Genomic DNA, 22166 nt, shown 5'->3' with positions numbered 1-22166 from the left:
CTGAAGTTTGTTGGCTCTCTCCAGTCCATTACCAAGGCAAGACACTGGTCCAGAACTTCCACTGCCTCACCTGCAGATGTAAAGGAGAAACAGAGCTGAGTGTCATCAGCATACTGCGGACAACGTACTCCAAACCTTCAGATAAGCCCACCCAGCAGTTTCATGTAGATGTTTAACAACCTGGGGGATAGGCTTGAGCCCTGAGGAACCCCACATTGAAGGTTGCAGGGGGCTGAAAATCACTCCCCATGTACCACCCTCTGGGAACAACCATCCAACTAGGACTGGAACTATCACAAAGTCATGCCAAACTCTCCTAGTTCGGAGTGTCGCTCCAGAAGGATACCATGGTCGATGGTATCAAAAGCTGCTGACAGGTCGAGAAGAATGAACAGGGACATGTTTCCCTTATCTCTCTCTCGACAGAGGTCATCATCATACAGGGCGACCAAAGCAGTTTCTGAGCCCAAACTGGGCCTAAAACCCAATTGAAATGAATCAGGAAACTAGTTTTTTCGAAAAGCACCTTGATCTGAGTTGGCTTACTTCTTGAATAAAATAATAATAAAATAATAGGACTTGAATAAAATAATAGGAGGGCCTAGGCAATCACTCTTGGGCGCTTTTGCAAGAGGTGGGGGAAGTGAGAAAGTCATGCTCTGTCCCTTCCCCCACCTCCCGCGAAAGCCATGGATTGCCGTGCGAAGCCGGCGCAGGGGAGCGGGATGAAGGCTCCCCGCTCCCCTGCGAAGACTTTGCGCGGCTAAGCCGGAAGCTAGAACAGCGAGAGGGAGCCCTGCGCAGTGCTCCCTCTCGCTGTTCTGGCTTCTGGGGTAGCCCGCGAAGCCTGCATTTGCTCCATAGGACGCACATGAAGTGAAGGCCCAAGACAGGAGTTGATCATCATGTGAGCTGCGCACAGGTGGGCTGAAGCGAGCTGCCGGCTAGCCTGTGGAGCCTCTTTTTATTGAGACAAATATGCAAGCTAGGCAGTTACATTTTGGCCTGTGACCTTTACACATCTTCCAGTCCCGAGATCGTGGGCTGGTACAAAGTTATTTTGGCACCTGTTTCCACAGCGTCATTTTCCCCTTGCACAGTGTATGACGAAAGAGACAAACGGTCTCAGGGACAAAGGTTACAGACAGGACACTGCAGACTGCTGAGACCGCAAAAGGTCAGACAGAGGGAACAATGTTCGAGACAGCTGTGACTTGTCTGAGGGGGAGTATGCTACGTACCAATGGCTTCATGTTTTAGGGAAGGAGATTCCGACTAAACATACGAAAAAACTTTCTGGCCGTAAGAGCTGTTTGACAGTAGATTCTATGATTCCAATATAGATCACTGGCATACCAATACCTTTTAAATTTTTATTAAATTTTTGTATTGGCATTAAAAATGTGCAAAAATTATGGGAAATACAAGACACTCAGCTCCAGCCCCACATATGCAGCCCCATCCTTGTACCCACAGTGGCCTCAGGTTGTATATGCATTGTCATTGGTGCGCTGATACGGCTTTTCCCCCATGTGCATTCTCTGGTGTGTGAGAAGGCGCGATTTTTCGTAAAAGCTCCTGCTGCATTCCAAGCAGTTGTAGGGTTTGTCTCCTGCGTGAATCCTCTGGTGCGACTTCAGGTTGGACATCCGATGGAAGCTCTTCCCGCACACCGAGCACCGATACTGTTTCTCCCCTGTGTGGATCCCTTCGTGGGAGGTCAGCTGCGAGCGCCGAATGAAGCTCTTGCCGCACACCAGGCATTTATGAGGCTTCTCCTTTGAATGAATTAACTGGTGCAGGTTCAGGCCCGACTTGTCGCAAAAGTTCCGGCGGCACACAGAACAGCTGTAGGGTTTCTCTCCCGTGTGTTTCCTTAGGTGAGCAGTGAGGCTTGTGTTCCGACTGAAGCTCTTCCCGCACTCGGAGCAGTGATACGGCCTCTCTCCCGTGTGGGTTCTCTGATGTGATGTGAAGTTGGCACGCTGCCGAAAGCTCTTTCCGCACAATGAGCACTGATACGGCTTTTCGCCCGTGTGGATTGTCTGATGAGTAGCGAGGTGTGCGCTCTGCCTAAAGCTCACCCCGCACTCCAAACATCTGTGTTGCTTCAGACTCGTGTGGATTCTCCTATGAACACTGAGATCTGATTTGTAGCTGAAGTGTTTCCCACACACGGGGCAGATATTCCTTTTCTTTCCCTTGGGATTGTGTTCCTGAACTGGAACTTCGTGGAGGTTAATCCCTGGCCAATATGTCTTCTTGCCTTCCTCTGCTGGGTTTTTCTTCTGCTTATTCTCTCCTCCTGGAGTCCTGAAGTTCTCTTCCATCTCCTGAATCTTGCTTCCCCCTACTGGCCTGGCATATTGGTCTCCATGTTTCTCATCCCCCCCAACACCTGCTGAAATCAGACAGAGAAACCTGGTAAGAGCACAGCAGGAGAAAAGAACATCATCATCATCATCATCATCATTATTATTACCCTGCCCTTCACCCAAAGATACCATGGTAGGTTACAGAAATTAAAACATTTAAAAAGTTTAATACAACTCACAATCACAGGAATAAGGAGGATCCTTAAAAAATACAGCAAACCCACAATTTACGCTCACTTTATTTGCACAAGCGACTGAAAAATAAGCAAACAAATTTGAAAGATGCAGGGGGAAATTTGGAGATGGTTCTGTCTGAGAGCATGGCCACTCCTCAACTGGCGGGAAAGCTAAAAAGCAGGGAACGTGCGCTCCCACCCAGAAGCATGCACTTGCACCAAAAGGACTTTGCTTGCACCGAAAGGCTCTCTCCCTCTCTAAGCAAGCTTCAAACCTTCCACAGCCAGCGAAGGAATGCAAAGCCAGCACCGGTTGGCTTCACAGTTTTAAGAACCACTTCAACCACAAGAACATGCACACGTCCGGGGAGGCTGCATGTGAGCGCAAGGAGGAGTCAAATACACCCCCTCCTGAGCCCTTAAAACACTGGATAAACAACAAGGGATATGTGCCGGAACAAGTTATCCGTGGGGGGAAATGCCTGAATAAAGTCTGACCGATGGGGAATTTGGTGTGAGCCTCCATCCTTGACCCCCCCAGAGGAATTTCTCCCACAAGGATACAGGTCAAGAGGAGTCCAAGTCTTGCTGAACTACCTCAAGTCAGAGCACAGAGGGGATTGAGTCTTACCCAGAGAGGCCACATTCCAAGAGTTCTCCAAGGTGACTTCTCTGTGCAGGGATTTCTGCTGTGTGCTGAGTAGGGCCCACTCCTTGTTGCTGAAATACACAGCCACATCCTCGAAGGTCACCAGATCCTGGAAGGGGAAGCAGACATCCCTTAGGAACAGAGGATCCCAAGGAACGGAGATGGGTGGCCATCTTTCAATTTAGTTGAAATTCCTGCATTGCATGGGATTGAACTAGATGACCTTTGGGGGTGCCTGCCAACTCTACAACACATCCAAAGTTATAAGGTTCCCATGAATCTCTGGACTTTCCCCTCCATGGGTTCTGTTGTTAAAACTTTTCTACTGCATCTTTTTTTTTTAAAATAATCCAAATTTATATAACTCTGTAGTGTCCATAGTTCTCGTTACATTACAAGTGTTATTGTAGTCCCGCTAACATTTTGAAATGATTCAAGGTAAATCATAATTTTCCCTCATTCCTTATTAAAGTTTTGGTCTTCCTGGTTCCTAAGCTTTCCAGTCACTTTTGCTATTTCAGCATAACCCATCAACTTAATTTGCCATTCTGCTCTGGTAGGGACTTTATCTTCTTTCCATCTCTGGGCTAACAACATCTGCACAGCTGTCGTCACACACACTAAAAAATCTTTTCTGCTCCCTTGGAATTTCAGCACCTACAATTCCTAATAGAAAAGCCTCTGGGTTTTTACTTTGGTAAAAGTTATTTTAAACATTTTTTCCAGTTCATTGTATATCATTTCCCAGAATGCTTTTATTATCTTACACTTCCACCACATATGATAAAAGGTGCCTTCTTTTTCTTTACATTTCCAACAGGTATTTGTACCTACGGTTCTACATTCTATGCAGCCCTTCATATGAGAAATACTGGGTTATGCTTGGGGGGCTCATAACACAGGCAAAACGCCCCCCGTGTGCCCCCCATGTCCTTAAACAGTTATTTCCCTTGTTGCAAAGGGTTAGATAAATACTTGATACCTTCAAGGTGTGCTCAAAAATCACAAACACAGCAATGAAGAAAAAGAAAGTAAGATTTATTGCTGACAGCAATAAGACCCAGCGGAAATTGGTTTCCAAAGACTGGGTGTGGAGCTCTGGTACTTTGAGTTTACAGTGGTACCACGGGTTAAGAACTTAATTTGTTCTGGAGGTCTGTTCTTAACCTGAAACTGTTCTTAACCTGAAGGACCACTTTAGCTAATGGGGCCTCCCGCTGCTGCTGCGCCGCCAGAGCACGATTTCTGTTCTCATCCTGAAGCAAAGTTCTTAACCCGAGGTAATATTTCTGGGTTAGCGGAGTCTGTATCCTGAAGCGTCTGTAACCCAAGGTACCACTGTATATCCCTTTTTCCAAACAGCATTAAACATTACATATTCATAAATTGCAGCAAAATCAAACCAATGAGCTTGGACACAACGCTTCCTAAATCCTCCTATGTCCATTTACAGATCACTTCTGCTTTGTTCCATATATGTACTCAGGATATTACTAATTGCTTCTACCTTATTATCAGCGAGCAAGCAGAAAAAAATCCCCTTTTGGCAGGCAAAGCCAAAATCCCCCCTTTTGTTATCAAGAAGAAGAAGGAGTCTCAAAGTGGCTAACATTCTCCTTTCCCTTCCTCCCCCACAACAAGCACTCTGTGAGGTGAGTGGGGCTGAGAGACTTCAGAGAAGTGTGACTGACGCAAGGGTCACCCAGCAGCTGCAAGTGGAGGAGCGGGGAATCGAACCCGGTTCACCAGATTACGAGCCTACCGCTCTTAACCACTACACCACACTGGCTCTCAACCAGTGTGCAGACATCTACGTAAGATGGAAAGTACCCAACTTCAGACACCCTGCTTTGTCAGGTCATGGTGACCATCTCATGAGCATGAGGAATGCTCCTTACAGATTGCAAACGCAGCTAAATATATTTCTGTTTTCTGCAAGCACAGCAGCAAAAGAGAGACGGCATTTGATTCTTAGCATTTAGGCACTTTTAGCATTAAGCATTTTTAAGATACATGACAGCATATGAGGCACAAGGGTATACCTGTTATACCTTCTTTGGGTAGCCTTGCCACACCCTACCTGAGCTGGCTGTACATCTGCCGCTTCCACGCCACCACAAAAATGGGGCATTTCCAGGGGCATGCAGGACATCCCTTGGGACCCTGCGAGGTGGCAGAAACAGAACGTTGAAAGCAGGCTGGGACTCTGGGAGAGGCTGGGCACAAAACACAGGCACTCGCTAGGGAAAGACGGCCTGAGCACATGTGATGAAAAAGTTGGTTTTGCTGGACAGGTTGGATGCAACAAGCATTTCTTTTTCCCCCTGCCAGCAAATAGTTAACAAATGGCAGCCTCTGATTGGCCGTGGTTCCAGGAGGGAGAGTTTAAAAGGAGAGGATTTGAGAAGAGGCAGTTAGTTGAGGAGGTTGAAACAAAATTTAAAAATTCCATACAGAATGCTGATCGCCGAAGAATGGATGCTTTTGAATTATGGTGCTGGAGGAGACTCTTGAGAGTCCCATGGACTGCAAGGAGATCAAACCTCTCCATTCTGAAGGAAATCAGCCCTGAGTTCTCACTGGAAGGACAGATCGTGAAGCTGAGGCTACAATACTTTGGCCACCTCATGAGAAGAGAAGACTCCCTGGAAAAGACCCTGATGTTGGGAAAGATGGAGGACACAAGGAGAAGGGGACGGCAGAGGACGAGATGGTTGGACAGTGTTCTCGAAGCTACGAACATGAGTTTGACCAAACTGCGGGAGGCAGTGGAAGACAGGAGTGCCTGGCGTGCTCTGGTCCAGGGGGTCACGAAGAGTCGGACACGACTAAACGACTAAACAACAAGCACCTTAGAGACCAACTAAGTTTGTTATTGGGATGAGCTTTCGTGTGCACGCACACTTCTTCAGAACTTAGTTGATCTCTAAGGTGCAACTGGGGGAAAAAAATTTCTTTTGTTTCGACTACGGCAGACCAACACGGCTACCTACCTATATTGAGAGGGTTGGTTGAGATGGGCTGGAATTGAGGTTGGAGAGACAAAGGTCCCCGGGAGCAGGATACTCTGGGCTAGAATTTTAAGGGGAAAGGGAAATAAACCTTGGGGTAAAGGGTTGTTCAGTGAGGTGGGGGCAATTTATCTGAGCGAGAGCGGGCCAAACAGGAGGAGCGCATTGCGCCAATCCTGGCTGACTGCATTAGTTTCCGGGCTGGTTTTGACCTATAAAGACTTGTGCTGTGGCTCAAGACCACAACACCTCAAGGACAGCCTTGGGTATAGCTGGTGCCATATTTTACTTTGGCTTTAAGGCCTTCATTTAGCGGGTTTTTAGACTTCTTCCAGTGGGGCAGAAACTGTAAGACCTGTATCTTATTTTGTCTTGATGTGTGCGCTTTTCAGTTTTATATTGATTGCGATTTTAGCATGTCTACCGTGCTGGAAAGTTGCTTTGCATTATTATTTCACGAGTAGAGCGACCAAGAAACACTACTATTATTACAATTAACAATAATAATATTCAGGGTGTGCTACTATGCTTTGCTTTGTGGGGGTGTCATTGTTAATTTTAATTCCAACTATTTATTTGCTTCCATGTATGAAACTTCCTATAACGTATCTCAAAAGCCACTTCACAGTAAATTAGTAACAACGCCCCCCCCAAAAAAATAGTAAAAAGATGACAATATCACACAACTTTGCAACAGCTGCAATAATAGGAAAGCACTTGTGGATTTGGGGTTTTTAATTTGTTCTCAAGTTATATTTTATGTATTTTAAGTTGTCGTTAAGTTACACCAAAATTCAATTTGTAAAATTGTAAAACAGAAAATAAAATTGCACAGCTTCACATATAAAAATAATTATGAGAAACTTCTTTAAAAAACACACACACATTTAAAAATGCTTTCATATGTAAAAACAATTTCAAATTTGATGCCATTACAAACTGGAATAACGATCTCCCCCTTATAAGACCTGTTGTTTTTTCTCAGTTTCATGGCAAGCTGCTTAGATATGGCCATGGAATTAAGCGCTATACCAAATATAGGGGGCATCGGAGGAAGAAAACAGAGACGGAGAAGGAGGAGGAGAGCTGATACTTCACAAAATCCTGCAGTTCTGAAGCCCAAAGGATCCTCCCTTACCCAATTAATCATTCCGACTTTGTACCTCCTGGGCGATGCCCCACGAGAGGGGCTTTGAACAACGGTCAGTTGGGTCCTCCTCTGAATCGCGGGAAACAACGGCCACATCTAAGGACAGGCTTTGCACCTGAAACAGAAGCAAGGAACCCAGACAGGGAAGAGGGAGAGGAAGTTAGGAAGGACAGTGCAAACCAAGCAATGGATTCTCGCCCTCCCTCAAGTCTTCTGGCAAAACCCTGTTGCAGAAACCAGTGGAGCTGTGAGGCAGAAAGAGGACCTTCTCCGTGGCTCTAGTAAATGTTGTTAAGGCTTAATCCCATTTAAAGATTGTGTGTATTCCCGCGCTGGGACTTCCGGGTGAAGGACGAATAACCAATCTATACCTGTATTAAGAACATAAGGGCCTGCTGGATCAGGCCAACGGCACATCAAACCTTATGAGGAACGGTTAATAATAATAATAATAATAATAATAATTTTTATTATTTATACTTCGCCATCTGGCTGGGCTTCCCCAGCCACTCTGAGCGGCTTCCAACAAAATATTAAAATACAGTAATGCATCAAACATTAGAAGCTTCCCTAAACAGGGCTGCCTTCAGATGTCTTCTAAAAATTTGGTAGTTGTTCTTCTCTTTGACATCTGGTGGGAGGGTGTTCCACAGGGTGGGCGCCACCACTGAGAAGGCCCTCTGCCTGGTTCCCTGTAACTTGACTTCTCTCAGTGAGGGAACTGCCAGAAGGCCCTTGGCACTGGACCTCAGTGTCCAGGCAGAATGATGGGGGTAGAGACGCTCCTTCAGGTATACTGGGCCGAGGCCGTTTAGGGCTTTAAAGGTCAGCACCAACACTTTGAATTGTGCTCGGAAATGTACTGGGAGCCAATGTAGGTCTTTCAAGACCGGTGTTATGTGGTCTTGGCAGCCGCCCCCAGTCACCAGGCTAGCTGCTGCATTCTGGATTAGTTGTAGTTTCCGGGTCACCTTCAAAGGTAACCCCACACAGAGCACATTGCAGTAGTCCAAGCGGGAGATAACCAGAGCATACACCAGTTTGGCAAGACAGCCTGCAGGCAGGTAGGGTCTCAGCCTGCGTACCAGATGGAGCTGCCAGACAGCTGCCCTGGACACAGAATTGACCTGCACCTCCATGGACAGCTGTGAGTCCAGAATGACTCCGAGGCTGCGCACCTGGTCCTTCAGGGGCACAGTTACCCCATTCAGGACCAGGGAGTCCTCCACACCCGCCCGCCTCCTTCCCCCCAAAAACAGTACTTCTGTCTTGTCAGGATTCAACCTCAAACTGTTAGCCGCCATCCATCCTCCAACCGCCTCCAGACACTCACACAGGACCTTCACCACCTTCACTGGTTGAAGGAGCTGGGTATGTTTAGCCTGGAAAAGAGGAGATATGATAGCCATCTTCAAATATCTCAAGGGCTGTCACATGCAGGGAACAAGCTGGTTTTCTCCTGCTCTGGAGGGTAGGACTGAAACCCATGGTTTCAAGTTACAAAAAGCGAGATTCTGACTAAATCTATGGGGGGAAATTCTGACAGTTAAGAGCTGTTCGACAGTGGAACGGTTTCCCTCGGGAGGTTGTGGACTCTCCTTCCTTGGAGGTTTTTAAGCAGAGGTTGGGTGGCCAACTGTCATGGATGCTTTAGCTGAGATTTCTGCATTGCAGGGGGGTTGGACTAGAAATAAGCCTTTCTCAACCTGCGGGTCCCCAGATGTTGTTGAACTACAACTCCCATCACCCCTAGCTAGCAAGGCCAGAGCTCAGGGATGATGGGGGCTGTAGTCCAACAACATCTGGGGACCCACAGGTTGAGAACTGCTGGACTAGAATAAGCGTGGGAGGTCCCTTCCAATTCTACAGTGGGAAACCAGCAAGCTAGACCGAAGCAGCACAAGAACACTCTCCTCTGCTGCGGTTTCCAGAAACTGGTATTCAGAACCATGGCTGCCTTCTCAGTTCCTTGGAACTGCCTGGATGATTGGGGTGGGGATAACCCCCCTCTCACCTGTCTCTTTTCCTGCCTCCTCTCTTCTGTCTGGCTCAGGAGGAAGCCTTCTGCCAAGGCCACCGCCTGCGAACTGGTCTCCACTCCGCACTCCCTGACCCAGTTCTCCATCTCCAGGGGAAGGACAGCCAGGAACTGCTCCAAGACCACCAGGTCCAGGATCTGGGCCTTGGTGAGCCTTTCTGGCTTCAGCCACAGACGGCAGAGACTGTGGAGTCGGCTGCAAAAGTCTTGGGGCCCCTCGGCCTCCTGGTAGCCAAACTCCCTGAACCGCTGGCGCCCAACGTCTATGTGGGCTTCTTCTGAACTTAGGATCTTCTTCACCGTTCCTTCCCAGAATCCTCCGCTGCTCCCAGTCTTGGTGGCACCAGGGTCTCCTCCTGCTCTGTCCGAAAGATCCATCTTGGACCTGTGGGGAGAGGCCTCCTGCTTCCTCCCAGAAGTTCAATGAGGGACGTTAACAGACAGCTTCCAAGCAAGCTGAATGTTTCCAGCTGTCAATCCGAGAAAATCTCCCCTCCAGAAACAAACAGGAAGAACCAGAGATCGAGAGAACCTTGCACCATGCCCTCGTTCAGAAACATTCTTCCCCGTCTCTCTTTCCCGTGGACGTAGCTCCGTTGGTTAGAGCATGGTGCTGATAACGCCAAGGTTGCAGGTTCGATCCCCATATGGGACAGCTGCATTTTCCTGCATGGCAGGGGGTTGGACTAGATGATCCTCAGGGTCCCTTCCAACCCTACGATTCTATGACTGCCCCCTATCTCTTGTTGTCAGTGTGTGTGTGTGTGTGTGTGTGTGTGTATTATTACGGAAAATCTAGGTGCAAGGCTGCTCAGTCACCAGCTCATCGGGCAGAGCCCGCAGGTCCTTGCGGAATAAACGGAGGAGTCCAGCCACCAACCGGAGCAAATAGCTGTAGACCAAAGTTTATTGTGCAACAGGTTCAAAGAGGAATTTTGAACCCCGAGAATAGGGTGACAAGGACTTTTAAAACTTTCCCACCATATCCCAGAAAACAGTTCGTACAGCATCATTGCTACATCACTGACATGTCACAAAAGGGGAGGGGTTAACCTTGGCAAACATGTCCAGGCAAGTCCTTGGTACAAGATTAGAATAAACAGACATCGCAGGGCAAAACCCTGGTATAAGATGAGCATAGGCAAACACCTCTGAAGTTCCACCACCCAGATTACAATAGAACTTCCTTTGCATGTCTTAACCCCTTGGCAAGTTTTGGTGATGGGATTAGGCTTCCCTTGGCCAACAATCAGCTCAGCAATTGTCACCTCTGGGAACATCCTGGAGTCCTTTTTCAAGGGGAAAATAGCTTTGGAATGCAGGAAACTGGCAAAGGAGTTGATTTTATATTATTTTTAAAGCTAGGTAACTTTCCTGAGCTGTCAAGTTGAAAGGATAAATTCAGGCATAATATTTGTAACATTTAACAACTTTAAAGATGTGCCCCCCCCCGTAATTTCCGTAACACATATATATATAGAAGGTAAAGGGACCCCTGACCATTAGGTCCAGTCGTGGCCGACTCTGGGGTTGCGGCGCTCATCTCACTTTATTGACCGAGGGAGCTGGCGTACAGCTTCCGGGTCATGTGGCCAGCATGACTAAGCCACTTCTGGTGAACCAGAGCAGCACACGGAAATGCTGTTTACTTTCCCGCCGGAGCGCTACCTATTTATCTACTTGCACTTTGACGTGCTTTTGAACTGCTAGGTTGGCAGGAGCAGGGACCAAGCAACGGGAGCTCACCCTGTTGCGGGGATTCAAACCGCCGACCTTCTGATAGGCAAGCCCTAGGCTCTGTGGTTTAACCCACAGCGCCACCTGTGTCCCTTTAACACACACACACACACACACACACACACACAGTATATATAATCCAGACGAAGAGTCCTTTGTAACTTAAAAGCTGACACTTTTCTCTTGCTAAACATCAGAACCACATAGCAACATTCAAAAGCAATATGAAGAAATCATTAAAATGACTGGCTACTGGGGACATTCTAGAAACCTGCATAGGCCTGTTGGCGTACAAAGGTCTTCAATAGATGCCCCCAAACCGGTAGCTGTGGACAGCTCTCTCTCTCTCTCTAGCTCAGTCAGTAGGAAGAAAAACAAACCAATAAACCACCCTCCCAAAACATATTTGCAGAGCACGAGACTCTTAATCTCAGGGTCGTGGGTTTGAAACCCACGGTGGGCAAAAGATCCCTGCATTGCAGGAGGCTGAGCTAGGATGTCCCTCGTGCTCCTTGCAATTCTGCAATTCTCTGATTCCCTACGTCCAGGCTAAGGAGCATACCTCAGCGGCAGGGCGTCTGCCTCGCATGCAGACGGTCCCGGGTTCAAACCCTACATTCGGCGTCTGTAGGTAGGGCTGGGAATGTCCTTCCTCCGGAGCTTTGGAAAGTCGCTGCCAGCCCAACGTGGGCAACTCTTGATTCCGATGCCCGGAGTCCGCAACACAGACACACACACACACACACAAGCCCACTCCCCATCCTGCCGGCGGGGAGGCATCACCTTCCACCCCCCCGCCCCCCAAATTCCACTCTCCTGTCCAGACCCAAATGCAGCAGGATGTGACTCTCCCTGAAATGCTGGGGGGGGAGTGTTTGGGTGGGTGGGATTTAACCCTTAGCGAGTCTGGCTTTTTTGGGGGGGGAGGTCTTTGCACAGGGGGAGATCAGACGGAGGAAGGGAATCGACCAGGGAGAGGCGATCACTCAGGCGTTGCTGGATCCGGGGAGAGATCCACTTCTTCTCTTCTTGCTCTTGCAAAGTGGCCTTGGAGAAGGGGGGGGACTGTCCCCTCTACCCCCCCCCCCCCCCGCTTTTCTTGCTACGGAAAAGTGCATCTCGGGGTTAAAGAGATCGAGTCCAGGGCGCCTAGACAGGCTGCAGAGCGAACGACAACCCTTCTTCCTTACCTCTCACGCCCCCGCGCGCCTTCCTGCTTTTTGTGAATGGAGCTTGGAACGTTCGCGTCACCCCACGTGGCTCCAGCAGCAGCGCCTCCCTCTTCCAGGAGGGCGCAAATTGCGTTTGAGTGGCAAGCAAAATGCAGTATCCCCGAAGAGGGAAAACCAGTGCTCTGGGGTTGCGCCAACTCCTGGCTGGATGGAAGGGGAGCCCGTGCCAATCTCTCTTTCTTCCACACACATCATTTCCTTTTCCTTTTTTTTTTTTTACAAATTTAAACAGATAAATGTATATTTTGTATTTGGACTTAAAAGTTACCATCGACTTCCCTCTACCCACCCCCCATCCATGGTTCATTTTATTAACTCTTTTCTACTACATAATCTAGGGGACGTGGGTGGCGCTGTGGGTTAAACCACAGAGCCTAGGACTTGCCGATCATAAGGTTGGCGGTTCGAATCCCAGCAACAGGGTGAGCTCCCGTTGCTCGGTCCCTGCTCCTGCCAACCTAGCAGTTCAAAAGTACATCAAAGTGCAAGTAGATAAATAGGTACCGCTCCGGTGGGAAGGTAAACGGCGTTTCTGTGTGCTGCTCTGGTTCGCCAGAAGCAGCTTAGTCATGTTGGCCACATGACCCGGAAGCTGTACGCCAGCTCCCTCGGCCAATAAAGCAAGATGAGCGCCACAACCCCAGTCTGCCACGACTGGACCTAATGGTCAGGGGTCCCTTTACCTTTACCACATAATCTGGGATGTGGGTTGCGCTGTGGTCTAGCTCCCGTTGCTCGGTCCCTGCTCCTGCCAACCTAGCAGTTCGAAAGCACATCAAAGTGCAAGTAGATAAATAGGTACCGCTCTGGCGGGAAGGTAAACGGCATTTCCGTGCGCTGCTCTGGTTCACCAGAAGCAGCTTAGTCATGTTGGCCACATGACCCGGAAGCTGTACGCCAGCTCCCTCGGCCAATAAAGCGACATGAGTGCCGCAACCCGAGTCGTCCACGACTGGACCTAATGGCCAGGGGTCCCTTTACCCATCACCTTTACTACATAATCTATTCCCCTCCCCCACATTCTCGTTTCAGTTTTATATCAAATTTGTGTTAATTGCTCTTTAATTACTCCATTAGCCTGTCCATGTTGCATCAAGTTCAGGATCTGTGCGCTTGCCTGTTGATTTTATTTCACTGTGTGTGTGCAAGTATAGCTCAGGCGACCCAAAATAATCAAAGAGACAGAACAATTCCCCTATGAGGAGAGTTTGCAGTGTCTGGGGGGGTGGGCTTCAAGAATACCTTGACACAGGACCCAGGGGCCACTCACCAAATTAGATTTAGGGATGTGTGTTTATACTCCCCCCTCCATATCAGCACAGAGGGTTCAGGGAAGACTTGCAGTTTCGTCATTTTATTTAGCATGTTTCTTTACTTAAGCAAATGCAATTCAAGATTACAAAGGAGGAAAATGTAAGTTTATCAAACTGATACAGAAAATGCCACCTAGCAAATTAGCACAAAAGAAAACAAATAATTCCCTAGGCACAGGCCTGATTCTATCAAAAAGAGAAGACTGAGTTTGGTGCCCCAAAAGGTGGCAATATCTATACCCCGTCTCCCCTCTGAAGAGGTAATTTGTACAACACACATTCAAAATGATTGGTCATCTTCACAATTGCCAGAGGGAACTATCTCTTTTAGACCAAAGGAAAGCTATCCGATTTGTAGGAGATCTGTACACATGAAAAGAAAGCAATTGTTCTAATATGAAGGCTACACATACAGCTGTTTTCATCGAAACATCCTTTACTTTTATAGTTGATGTGCTTAAGAGTAAAAGTTGGCACTTGGTAGATCTGGATTTCTACCAGGTCACATAGTTCCTTTTCAGTCTAGACAGATATTAATTGGCACATCGGTCCTTTAATTTGCTGAGCGGTTTGTTATAAAGATTTTATGGTTGACAACAGAGAGACGCTTTGAGGCTTGGCTTGTGTTAAGAAAGGCCAGGGGGTTGGAGCGCACTGCTTCGCACTTCTGTCAAGGGAGCTCCTGGGTTCTTCACCAGCTCTCTGAACGCTGAACTGAATTACGCTGGAGAAAATGGGGTATTCTGGCTCTGTGGTCTAGGACTGCTCCTTTTTCTTCATGGAAGTGGAAGAACACAGGACATCCACAACAGCACAACAAACCACAGGTGGGTATAGGTGTTTATGGGCGTTTAAATGGTCCTTTTGTGATTTGGAAAGGTATGAATGATTGATGGCATATCCGCAGATCAGGATAGTGATACGACTGCCCCGTAAACAAAGCAGAATGAATTACCAATGACACCAGATTTAGACTAACCACATGCTTCAACTGCGGATGAATGCAGTATAATCTGAATAAGCAAGATGTCTGGAAGAGACGATAGGCTTAATAAGGCCTGGACAGAAGCTTTAACCACAGAGTGATCAATTCTGCTGTCTCTCTCCTTATTGAGAGATAGTAAGGGCCTCACTGTGACAGAACATCCGCAGAAGAGGAAGGATATGGGAAATCCATAACGGTCAAACCAATCATGGAAAAAACTGGGCTCCCCCACCCGTTTATTATTACAATTTTTCAATAATACATATAGCAAAAATGTTAGTATGCATTGCTTATTCTGTAACTTTCTGTAATAAAACAAAATGAGACGAAAACAAAGGTGGGGGAGAGGAAAGAGCAAGACATAAAAGAAAAGAAGCTAAGAATCTGCAAGTGCATGGAGCTATATAACAGGTGATTGGACTGGATGACCTTTGGGGGAGCCGTCCAACACTACAATTCTCTGATTCTAAGGAGAGAGGAACTTTCCATTCGTGGGTCAATACATTTCATTCTAATTCAAGTTGTTGCAAATTCCATGCTATTTCATATGGCTGATCCACTGTATGGGTTCTTTGATGTGAAGTAAGTTTGCAGCTTGTGCTGAAGCTCTTTCCACACTCAGCGCATGCACAGGGTTTCTCTCCCATGTTGTTTTTCTGATGTAAAGTAAGACTCCTGCGAGAATTAAAACTCTTTCCACACTCCAGACATTTGTATGGTTTCTCCCCTGTGTGGGTTTTTTCATGTGAACTGAAGTTTGCCTTTCGACTAAAGCTCTTTCCACACTCCAAACACGTGTGTGGTTTCTCTTCTGTGTGGATTCTCTGATGTTTAGTGAGTGCTCCATTGTCCACGAAACCCTTTCCACACTCCAGACATTTGTGCGGCTTCTCCCGTTTATGGATTCTCTGATGTGAAGTAAGGTGCCCAGTTTGACTGAAGCGCTTTCCACACTCCATGCATTGATATGGTTTTTCTCCCGTGTGAATTCTTTGATGTGAAGTTAAGCGTCCATTTTGACTGAAGCTCTTTCCACATTCGTGGCATTCATATGGTTTCTCCCCCGTGTGGGTTCTCTGATGTAAACGAAGGTGTCCACTCTGACTGAATCTCTTTCCACACTCTTTGCATTCATATGGTTTCTCCCCTGTGTGGGTTCTCTGATGTGAGGTTAGGAGGCCACTCTGACTGAACCTCTTTCCACATTCACGGCATTCGTATGGTTTCTCCCCCGTGTGGGTTCTCTGATGTAAAGTAAGGTGTCCACTCTGACTGAACCTCTTTCCGCACACTGTGCATATGTAGGGTTTTTCTCCCGTGTGGGTTCTTTCATGTGAAATAAGGTTTCCAATGTAACTGAAGCTCTTTCCACACTGCATGCATTCATACGGCTTCTCTCCTGTGTGGGTTCTTTGATGTAAATTAAGGTGTCCACTCTGACTGAAGCTCTTTCCACACTCCGTGCATGTATACGGTTTGTCTCCCGTGTGGGTTCTTTCATGTGTACTAAGGTTTCCCATGAAACTGAAGCTCTTTCCACACTGCACGCATTCATGCGGCTTCTCTCCTGTGCGGGTTCTGCTATGAGCATAAGTCCACAAGCATCTATATGATTTCATCCCTGTGTCAGCTATTTGATGTTCAGTAAGTGCTCCCTTAGCAAGCTCTTGCTGCACTCCTTGCATCTCTCCTGATGTGGGCTCCGCAATATTTATTTAACTTTGGTTTATTTTAGAATATTCCCCCTCCCCACCCCAGTACCCTTTCCCTTGCTTATTGTCCCTTTGTCATATTCCACTGGGATCAATATTTTGTGGATATCAACAACATGGAAGGATTTCTCTCTCTCTGTCTCTCTCTCTGGTTTCCTTTGTGCCTCAAATGTATCCTTGGATTTCTAGATGTCCTTTTTCTTCCTTCTTTCTGCTGACACCACATATGATTTTCTATAATTTTATTTGTCCTGCTTTTGATCTGTTTGGGGAAATAAGAAATGAACATGAAAACCTGTTAGGTGTTCAAGCCTGCTACTCTTTATTCATCATCTCCAGAGTTCTCTCTCTTCCTCTTTCTATGCCCTGCTGAATAAATTGATTATGCTACTGTCTGAAGACAATAACATAAATTCCTTTCTGGTCCCTCTTGATAATAATAATAATAATAATAATAATAATAATAATAATAATAATTTTTTATTGATATCCCGCCCTCCCCAGCCGAAGCCGGGCTCAGGGCGGCTAACAACAATAAAAATAATACAACATTCTAAAATCATTTCATTATAAAAGTAATTCAAATCAAATTGATGGCAACCATTGGGCTAGAGGTCTGTGAAGATTGCCAAAGGAGGGAGTCAGGCTGTGCCCTGGCCAAAGGCTTGGTGGATACCTCTCTTCATCTCCCAAGCACATCTCTCGCTTTCACATGTGTGGGTTTATGAGGAAATTTTTATCGGGAGGAAGGTAAGGGAGTAAAACTCTGAAAGGGTAGAACAGACTCACTTCTTAGGAGAAAAGAGAAGATTGTTATCTAAATTTCAGTGTTTTTAGATGGAAATGTGTTTCATTCTGGGGGCATCGAATTTGACTTTCACAAGTGCCATCTGTGAACATCAGATTAGTGAGCCTCGAATTAGGCAGCCTCTTGAGATCATGTAACGTTTTTAGTTTAGGACTGCTCTTCTATATTTTTAAGGTACTCCCTGCTTTTGTCTTAGAGCTGTCGACTTAGAAACTGTTTTATGTTCTCGGTTGCCTTGTGTTGCACACCTAATAATAATAATAATAATAATAATAATTTATTATTTATACCTCGCCCATCTGGCTGAGTTTCCCCAGCCACTCTGGGCGGCTTCCAATCGAGTGTTAAAAACAATGCAGCATTAAATATTAAAAGCTTCCCTAAACAGGGCTGCCTTCAGATGTCTTTTAAAGATAAGATAGCTACTTATTTCCTTCACATCTGAAGGGAGGGCGTTCCACAAGGCAGACGCCACTACCGAGAAGGCCCTCTGTCTGGTTCCCTGTAACCTCACTTCTCGCAATGAGGGAACCGCCAGTAGATAAACTGAAGTTAAAAATGCATACCTACAAATAAACAGACTCGTAATATATCTTATGGTCTTGTGCGTCCTGCACAAACATCTCTCCCCCGCAAAAAAAGCAGGAGATGAGCTCAGATTTCAGCAACAGGGGCCGTTCTTCCTGAGAAAGCAAAAGCATAAATGCTATTCATGACATTCACGAGACCACATAACATAAAAGACCTACATTGGCTCCCAGTACGTTTCCGAGCACAATTCAAAGTGTTGGTGCTAACCTTAAAGCCCCAAGTGACCTCGGCCCAGTATACCTGAAGGAGTGTCTCCACCCCCATCGTTCTGCCCAGACACTGAGGTCCAGCTCCAACGGCCTTCTGGCGGTTCCCTTCCTGCGAGAAGTGAGGTTGCAGGGAACCAGGCAGAGGGCCTTCTCGGTAGTGGTGCCCGCCCTGTGGAAACGCCCTCCCATCAGATGTCAAGGGAATAAACAACTATCCGACTTTTAGAAGACACCTGAAGGCAGCTCTGTACAGGGAAGTTTTTAATGTTCGATGTTTTACAGTATTATACTTTTATATTTGTTGGAAGCCGCCCAGAGTGGCTGGGGAAACCCAGTCAGATGGGCGGGGTATAAATAATAAATTATTATTATTATTATTATGGCTGCAACAGAAATCCCAACCGCACTCATGCCAAGGTTGCAGGTTCAATCCCCGTACGGGACAGCTGCACGTTCCTGCATTGTAGGGGGTCAGACTACATGATCCACAGGGTCTCTTCCAACTGTACGTTTCTACGATTCTAATTCACTGGATAACATCTGTTGGGTTACTGTATGTGGGGTTCTATGTGGGGCTGCCTTGGGAAAGCGCTCAGAAACGTCAGCTGGCTCAAAAGAACTGCAGTCAGATTGTTAACCAGGGCTGGTTATGGGGAGCATAAGACTCCCTTGTTACAACAGCTCCACCGGCTAGCCGTCTGCCTCCAGGCACAATTCAAAGCAAGCTATCTTAAAGACGGTATTCCCTCCTAAGAACCTACCTGGGTTTTGAGATCTGCAGTGGAGGCCCTTCTTCTCTGTCCCGCTACCCTCCCAGGGAGAGGGCCTTCTCGGTGGCTGCTCCCCCACTTTGGAATTGCCTCCCTAGAGAAGCCAGAGAAGTTTTCTCCTTGCTGTCTTTCCGCCGGCAGGCGAAGACTTTCTTGTCCCAACGGGCTTTTGGAAACTGACTGCTTTTCGCTGTTCTTATTTTATCCATAAGCTGCCTTGGGTGTCTGTCAGGAGAAAAGGTACAAATAAATATAACAACAACAACAACAGCCACCTGGTAAGGTGGGCTGGTGTGAGAAAGGTTTAGCTGCCCCAACCACAACCACAACCTTAAACCAACCCTAGCTGTCATACTGGCCCACCTTACAAAACTTTTGTGAGACTGTACTTCGAACCCTCAGCCAATAGCTTCTACTTTCTACCTTCGCTGTATTCTTTTCCGGAGCCGTAGTTTTAGGCATACCTCCTGAGGCACGTAAAAGTCGGCATGTCTTTTTCATCTGCAATTCTGCTGACAATTTAACAGGATGCAAATTTTATTTAAGAAGTAGTGAGGCCTGCTGTGTGTGTGTATTTGTGTCAATGGTGTCTCCGAAATTTTTTTACACATTACTTGGGAAGACAGGCAAACTAATGCCAGCGTCCTAGAAGAAGCAAAGATCACCAATGTCGAAGCAATGATTCTTCAACATCAACTTCATTGGACTGGTCATGTTGTGCAGATGCCTGATGATCGTCTTCCAAAGCAACCACAGTGGTATCTTGGGTTAAGAACTTAGTTCGTTCTGGAGGTTCGTTCTTAACCTGAAACTGTTCTTAACCTGAGGTACCACTTTAGCTAATGGGGCCTCCCGCTGCCGCTGTGCCGCCGCCGTGCAATTTCTGTTCTCATCCTGAAGCAAAGTTCTTAACCCAAGGTACTATTTCTGGGTTAGCGGAGTCTGTAACCTGAAGCGTCTGTAACCTGAGGTACCACTGTACTCTATTCCAAACTTAAAAATGGAAGGTGTAATGCTGGTGGTCAACAAAAGAGGTTTAAAGACTGTCTCAAGGCAAAAAATGTTTTTTTTAAAAAGTAGTATAAACACCAGCAATTGGGAAACACTTGCCTGTGAGCGCTCCAATTGGGGAACAGCCTTTACTAAAGGTGTCATGGGCTTTGAAGATGCTCAAACTCAGGACGCAAGGGAGAAATGAGCTAAGAGGAAGGCATGCTTGGCAAACCCTCACTGTGATCAACTCCCACTTCGAAACCTACATCCCTACTGTGGAAGGATGTGTGGATCCAGAATTGGCCTCTACAGTCACTTACAGACTCACTATTAAGACCGTGTTAGTGGGAAACAATCTTTCTCGGCTATGAGTGCTCGCCAAAGAAGAAGAATTTGTGTGTTACCGGAGAGGGTGGTAGTGGCAGCCCCAGAAGAGAAGGACCCTTCAACTCAGCACCATTCTGCTCGGGGCCAGTCCTGCAAGAGAAGCCCAGCAGTTCCCTCCATCAAACACCTGAAGAAGCTCCTTCGAAACGCCAGGTGAGAAGGGAAGCAAATATTTTTTATTTCCTTCCAGCCTTTTTAACAAGGCCACTGACAGCCTGGTTCTCAGGACACCAGTCGGTTCCAAATGCCACCGCCACAATGGTATGCAAACTAAGGCCCGGGGGCCAGATTCGGCCCAATCGCCTTCTCAATCCGGCCCGCAGATGATCCAGGAATCAGTGTGTTTTCACATGAGTAGAATGTGTGCTTTTACTTAAAATGCATCTCTGGGTTATTTGTGGGGTACAGGAATTCGTTCATTCCCCTCTCCAAAAAAATATAGTCCGGCCCCCGCCAAGGTCTGAGGGAAGGTGGACCGGCCCCCTGCTGAAAAAGTTTGCTGACCCCTAGCTTAGCAGGAAGGAAGCCAAACAGGCTCCTTTATTTTATTTATCTATATTATTTATGTTGGGTCTCTGGACCGTACTAAAGATTGATTGATTTTATTTATTTTATTTTTTCGGGTCAAGGAAAAAAGCAAGGAGCAGTTCGCCTAATATGAAAACAACACAGCTGAAAACAAAGCAACCAAATATCCAAAATAAACTAGACCACATGATTAGCTTTGAATGCTTTCCTTAGCTTTTACTCTCCTTCCCCAGAGGTTTTTAAGCAAAGGTTGGATGGCCGTATGTCATGAAGGCTTTAGATGAGTTCCCTGCACTGCAGGGGGTTGGACTAGATGACTCGTGGGGTCCCTTCCAGTGTTTGTGCTGACCTTTAAAGCCCTAATCGGCCTCAGTCCAGTATACCTAAAGGAGCGTCTCCACCCCCATCATTCTGCCCAGATACTGAGGTCCAGCGCTGAGGGCCTTCTGGTGGTTCCCTCACTACGAGAAGCCAAGTTACAGGGAACCAGGCAGAGGGCCTTCTGGGTAGTGGCACCCTCCCTGTGGCACGCCCTCCCACCAGATGTCAAAGAGAAGAACAATTACCAGACTTTTAGAAGACATCTGAAAGCAGCCTTTTTTAGGGAAGCTTTTAACGTGTAACAGACCACTGTATTTTAATACTCTGTTGGAAGACGCCCAGAGTGGCTGGGGAAACCCAGCCAGATGGGCGGGGTATAAATAATAAATTCTATTGTATTCTAATTCTATTCTAAGATTCTATGATTCCATAACAGGAAAGAATCAGAGCCCCTCCAACTTTCCCCACCACGCCATATTCTCTGCATTGAGGGGGCCCCCATAGGACTGTTGGAAGGGAACCAGCGCTCGCTGCAGCTGGATAAGCCTGGATTCTTTGAGGTGGGGGTCCCTCCGTCCCTCTTTTTTTGTGGGGAAGGGGAGGCAGGAGGAGTCCTGCTCCATCCATCCCACTCGGGCAAGGCTGTTTCCTCTGCGTCCAGGCTCTTTCTTCTACCCCACCCCCTACATCCCATGTCGTCTGAGATCTGGGATTTGGGGGCCGGGGGGGGCGGCTTCAAAGGATTTCGTGCAACGGGGAAGCATGCAGCCGCCTGGCCTCCGCTTTGCAGCTCCTTTGCATCGATTTGCACCCCCCACCCCGACCCTTCCTTTCCCATTCCAAAAATAAAAAATTAAAATAGAATTATCCTCCCCTCTGCCCCTTTTACCTGTTTGACCTCTCCAGGCATCAGCCTCCTCCCCCATCGCCGAGAAGACGATTTCCTTCCCTGCAAAAAAGAAAAAGGGAGGGACTGTGACCCCCCCCCACACTCATCCCCTTTGCAAAAAAACCTCCTGCCGCTCTAGGAATCCCAAAATTCCTGGCCGGAAACCGCCTCTCGCCACTCAATCGCCTCTTTCCACGCATTTCAAGTGCGTCACTCGCAACTTCGGGTTCGTTTTCGAACGCAGAGAGAGAGAGAGCCGTAGAGCAATTGCGTGGTAGAGCAAACCCCTATG

At 47.2% G+C, this 22166-nt stretch overlaps 3 protein-coding genes across 4 annotated transcripts; all 3 read right to left on the bottom strand.

The window, feature by feature from the left end:
• Positions 1-1481: 1481 nt before the first annotated feature.
• Positions 1482-5363, bottom strand: LOC310758073 (uncharacterized protein; the record flags this gene model as incomplete). Its single annotated transcript, XM_083604011.1, has 3 exons — positions 5281-5363; positions 3183-3309; positions 1482-2401 (listed from the first exon to the last, which is right to left on the bottom strand). The coding sequence occupies exons 1-3, from the start codon at positions 5350-5352 to the stop codon at positions 1482-1484; spliced, it is 1119 nt and encodes a 372-aa protein (XP_083460137.1). The 5' UTR covers positions 5353-5363.
• A 909-nt stretch (positions 5364-6272) lies between these two features.
• LOC310757267 (zinc finger protein 24-like) lies at positions 6273-9868 on the bottom strand. The gene is made up of 2 exons (XM_083602564.1): positions 9376-9868; positions 6273-7476 (listed from the first exon to the last, which is right to left on the bottom strand). Exons 1-2 carry the CDS (start codon positions 9775-9777, stop codon positions 7354-7356), a joined length of 525 nt encoding a protein of 174 aa, XP_083458690.1. The 5' UTR covers positions 9778-9868; the 3' UTR covers positions 6273-7353.
• A 3838-nt stretch (positions 9869-13706) lies between these two features.
• On the bottom strand, positions 13707-22166 carry LOC310757025 (uncharacterized protein). Of its 2 annotated transcripts, XM_083602115.1 has the most exons (4): positions 21875-22129; positions 20154-20226; positions 18748-18981; positions 13707-16640 (listed from the first exon to the last, which is right to left on the bottom strand). In XM_083602115.1, the coding sequence occupies exon 4, from the start codon at positions 16349-16351 to the stop codon at positions 15173-15175; it is 1179 nt and encodes a 392-aa protein (XP_083458241.1). In that variant the 5' UTR covers positions 16352-16640; positions 18748-18981; positions 20154-20226; positions 21875-22129; the 3' UTR covers positions 13707-15172. The 2 variants fall into 2 exon arrangements, with proteins under 2 accessions (XP_083458241.1, XP_083458240.1); XM_083602114.1 differs by lacking the exon at positions 20154-20226 and having other exon boundaries at positions 21875-22166.

This window comes from Podarcis filfolensis (assembly GCF_964270895.1).
Source record: "Podarcis filfolensis genome assembly, chromosome: 2".
NCBI lineage: Eukaryota > Metazoa > Chordata > Lepidosauria > Squamata > Lacertidae > Podarcis > Podarcis filfolensis.
This window is presented reverse-complemented; position numbering and strand designations above follow the sequence as displayed.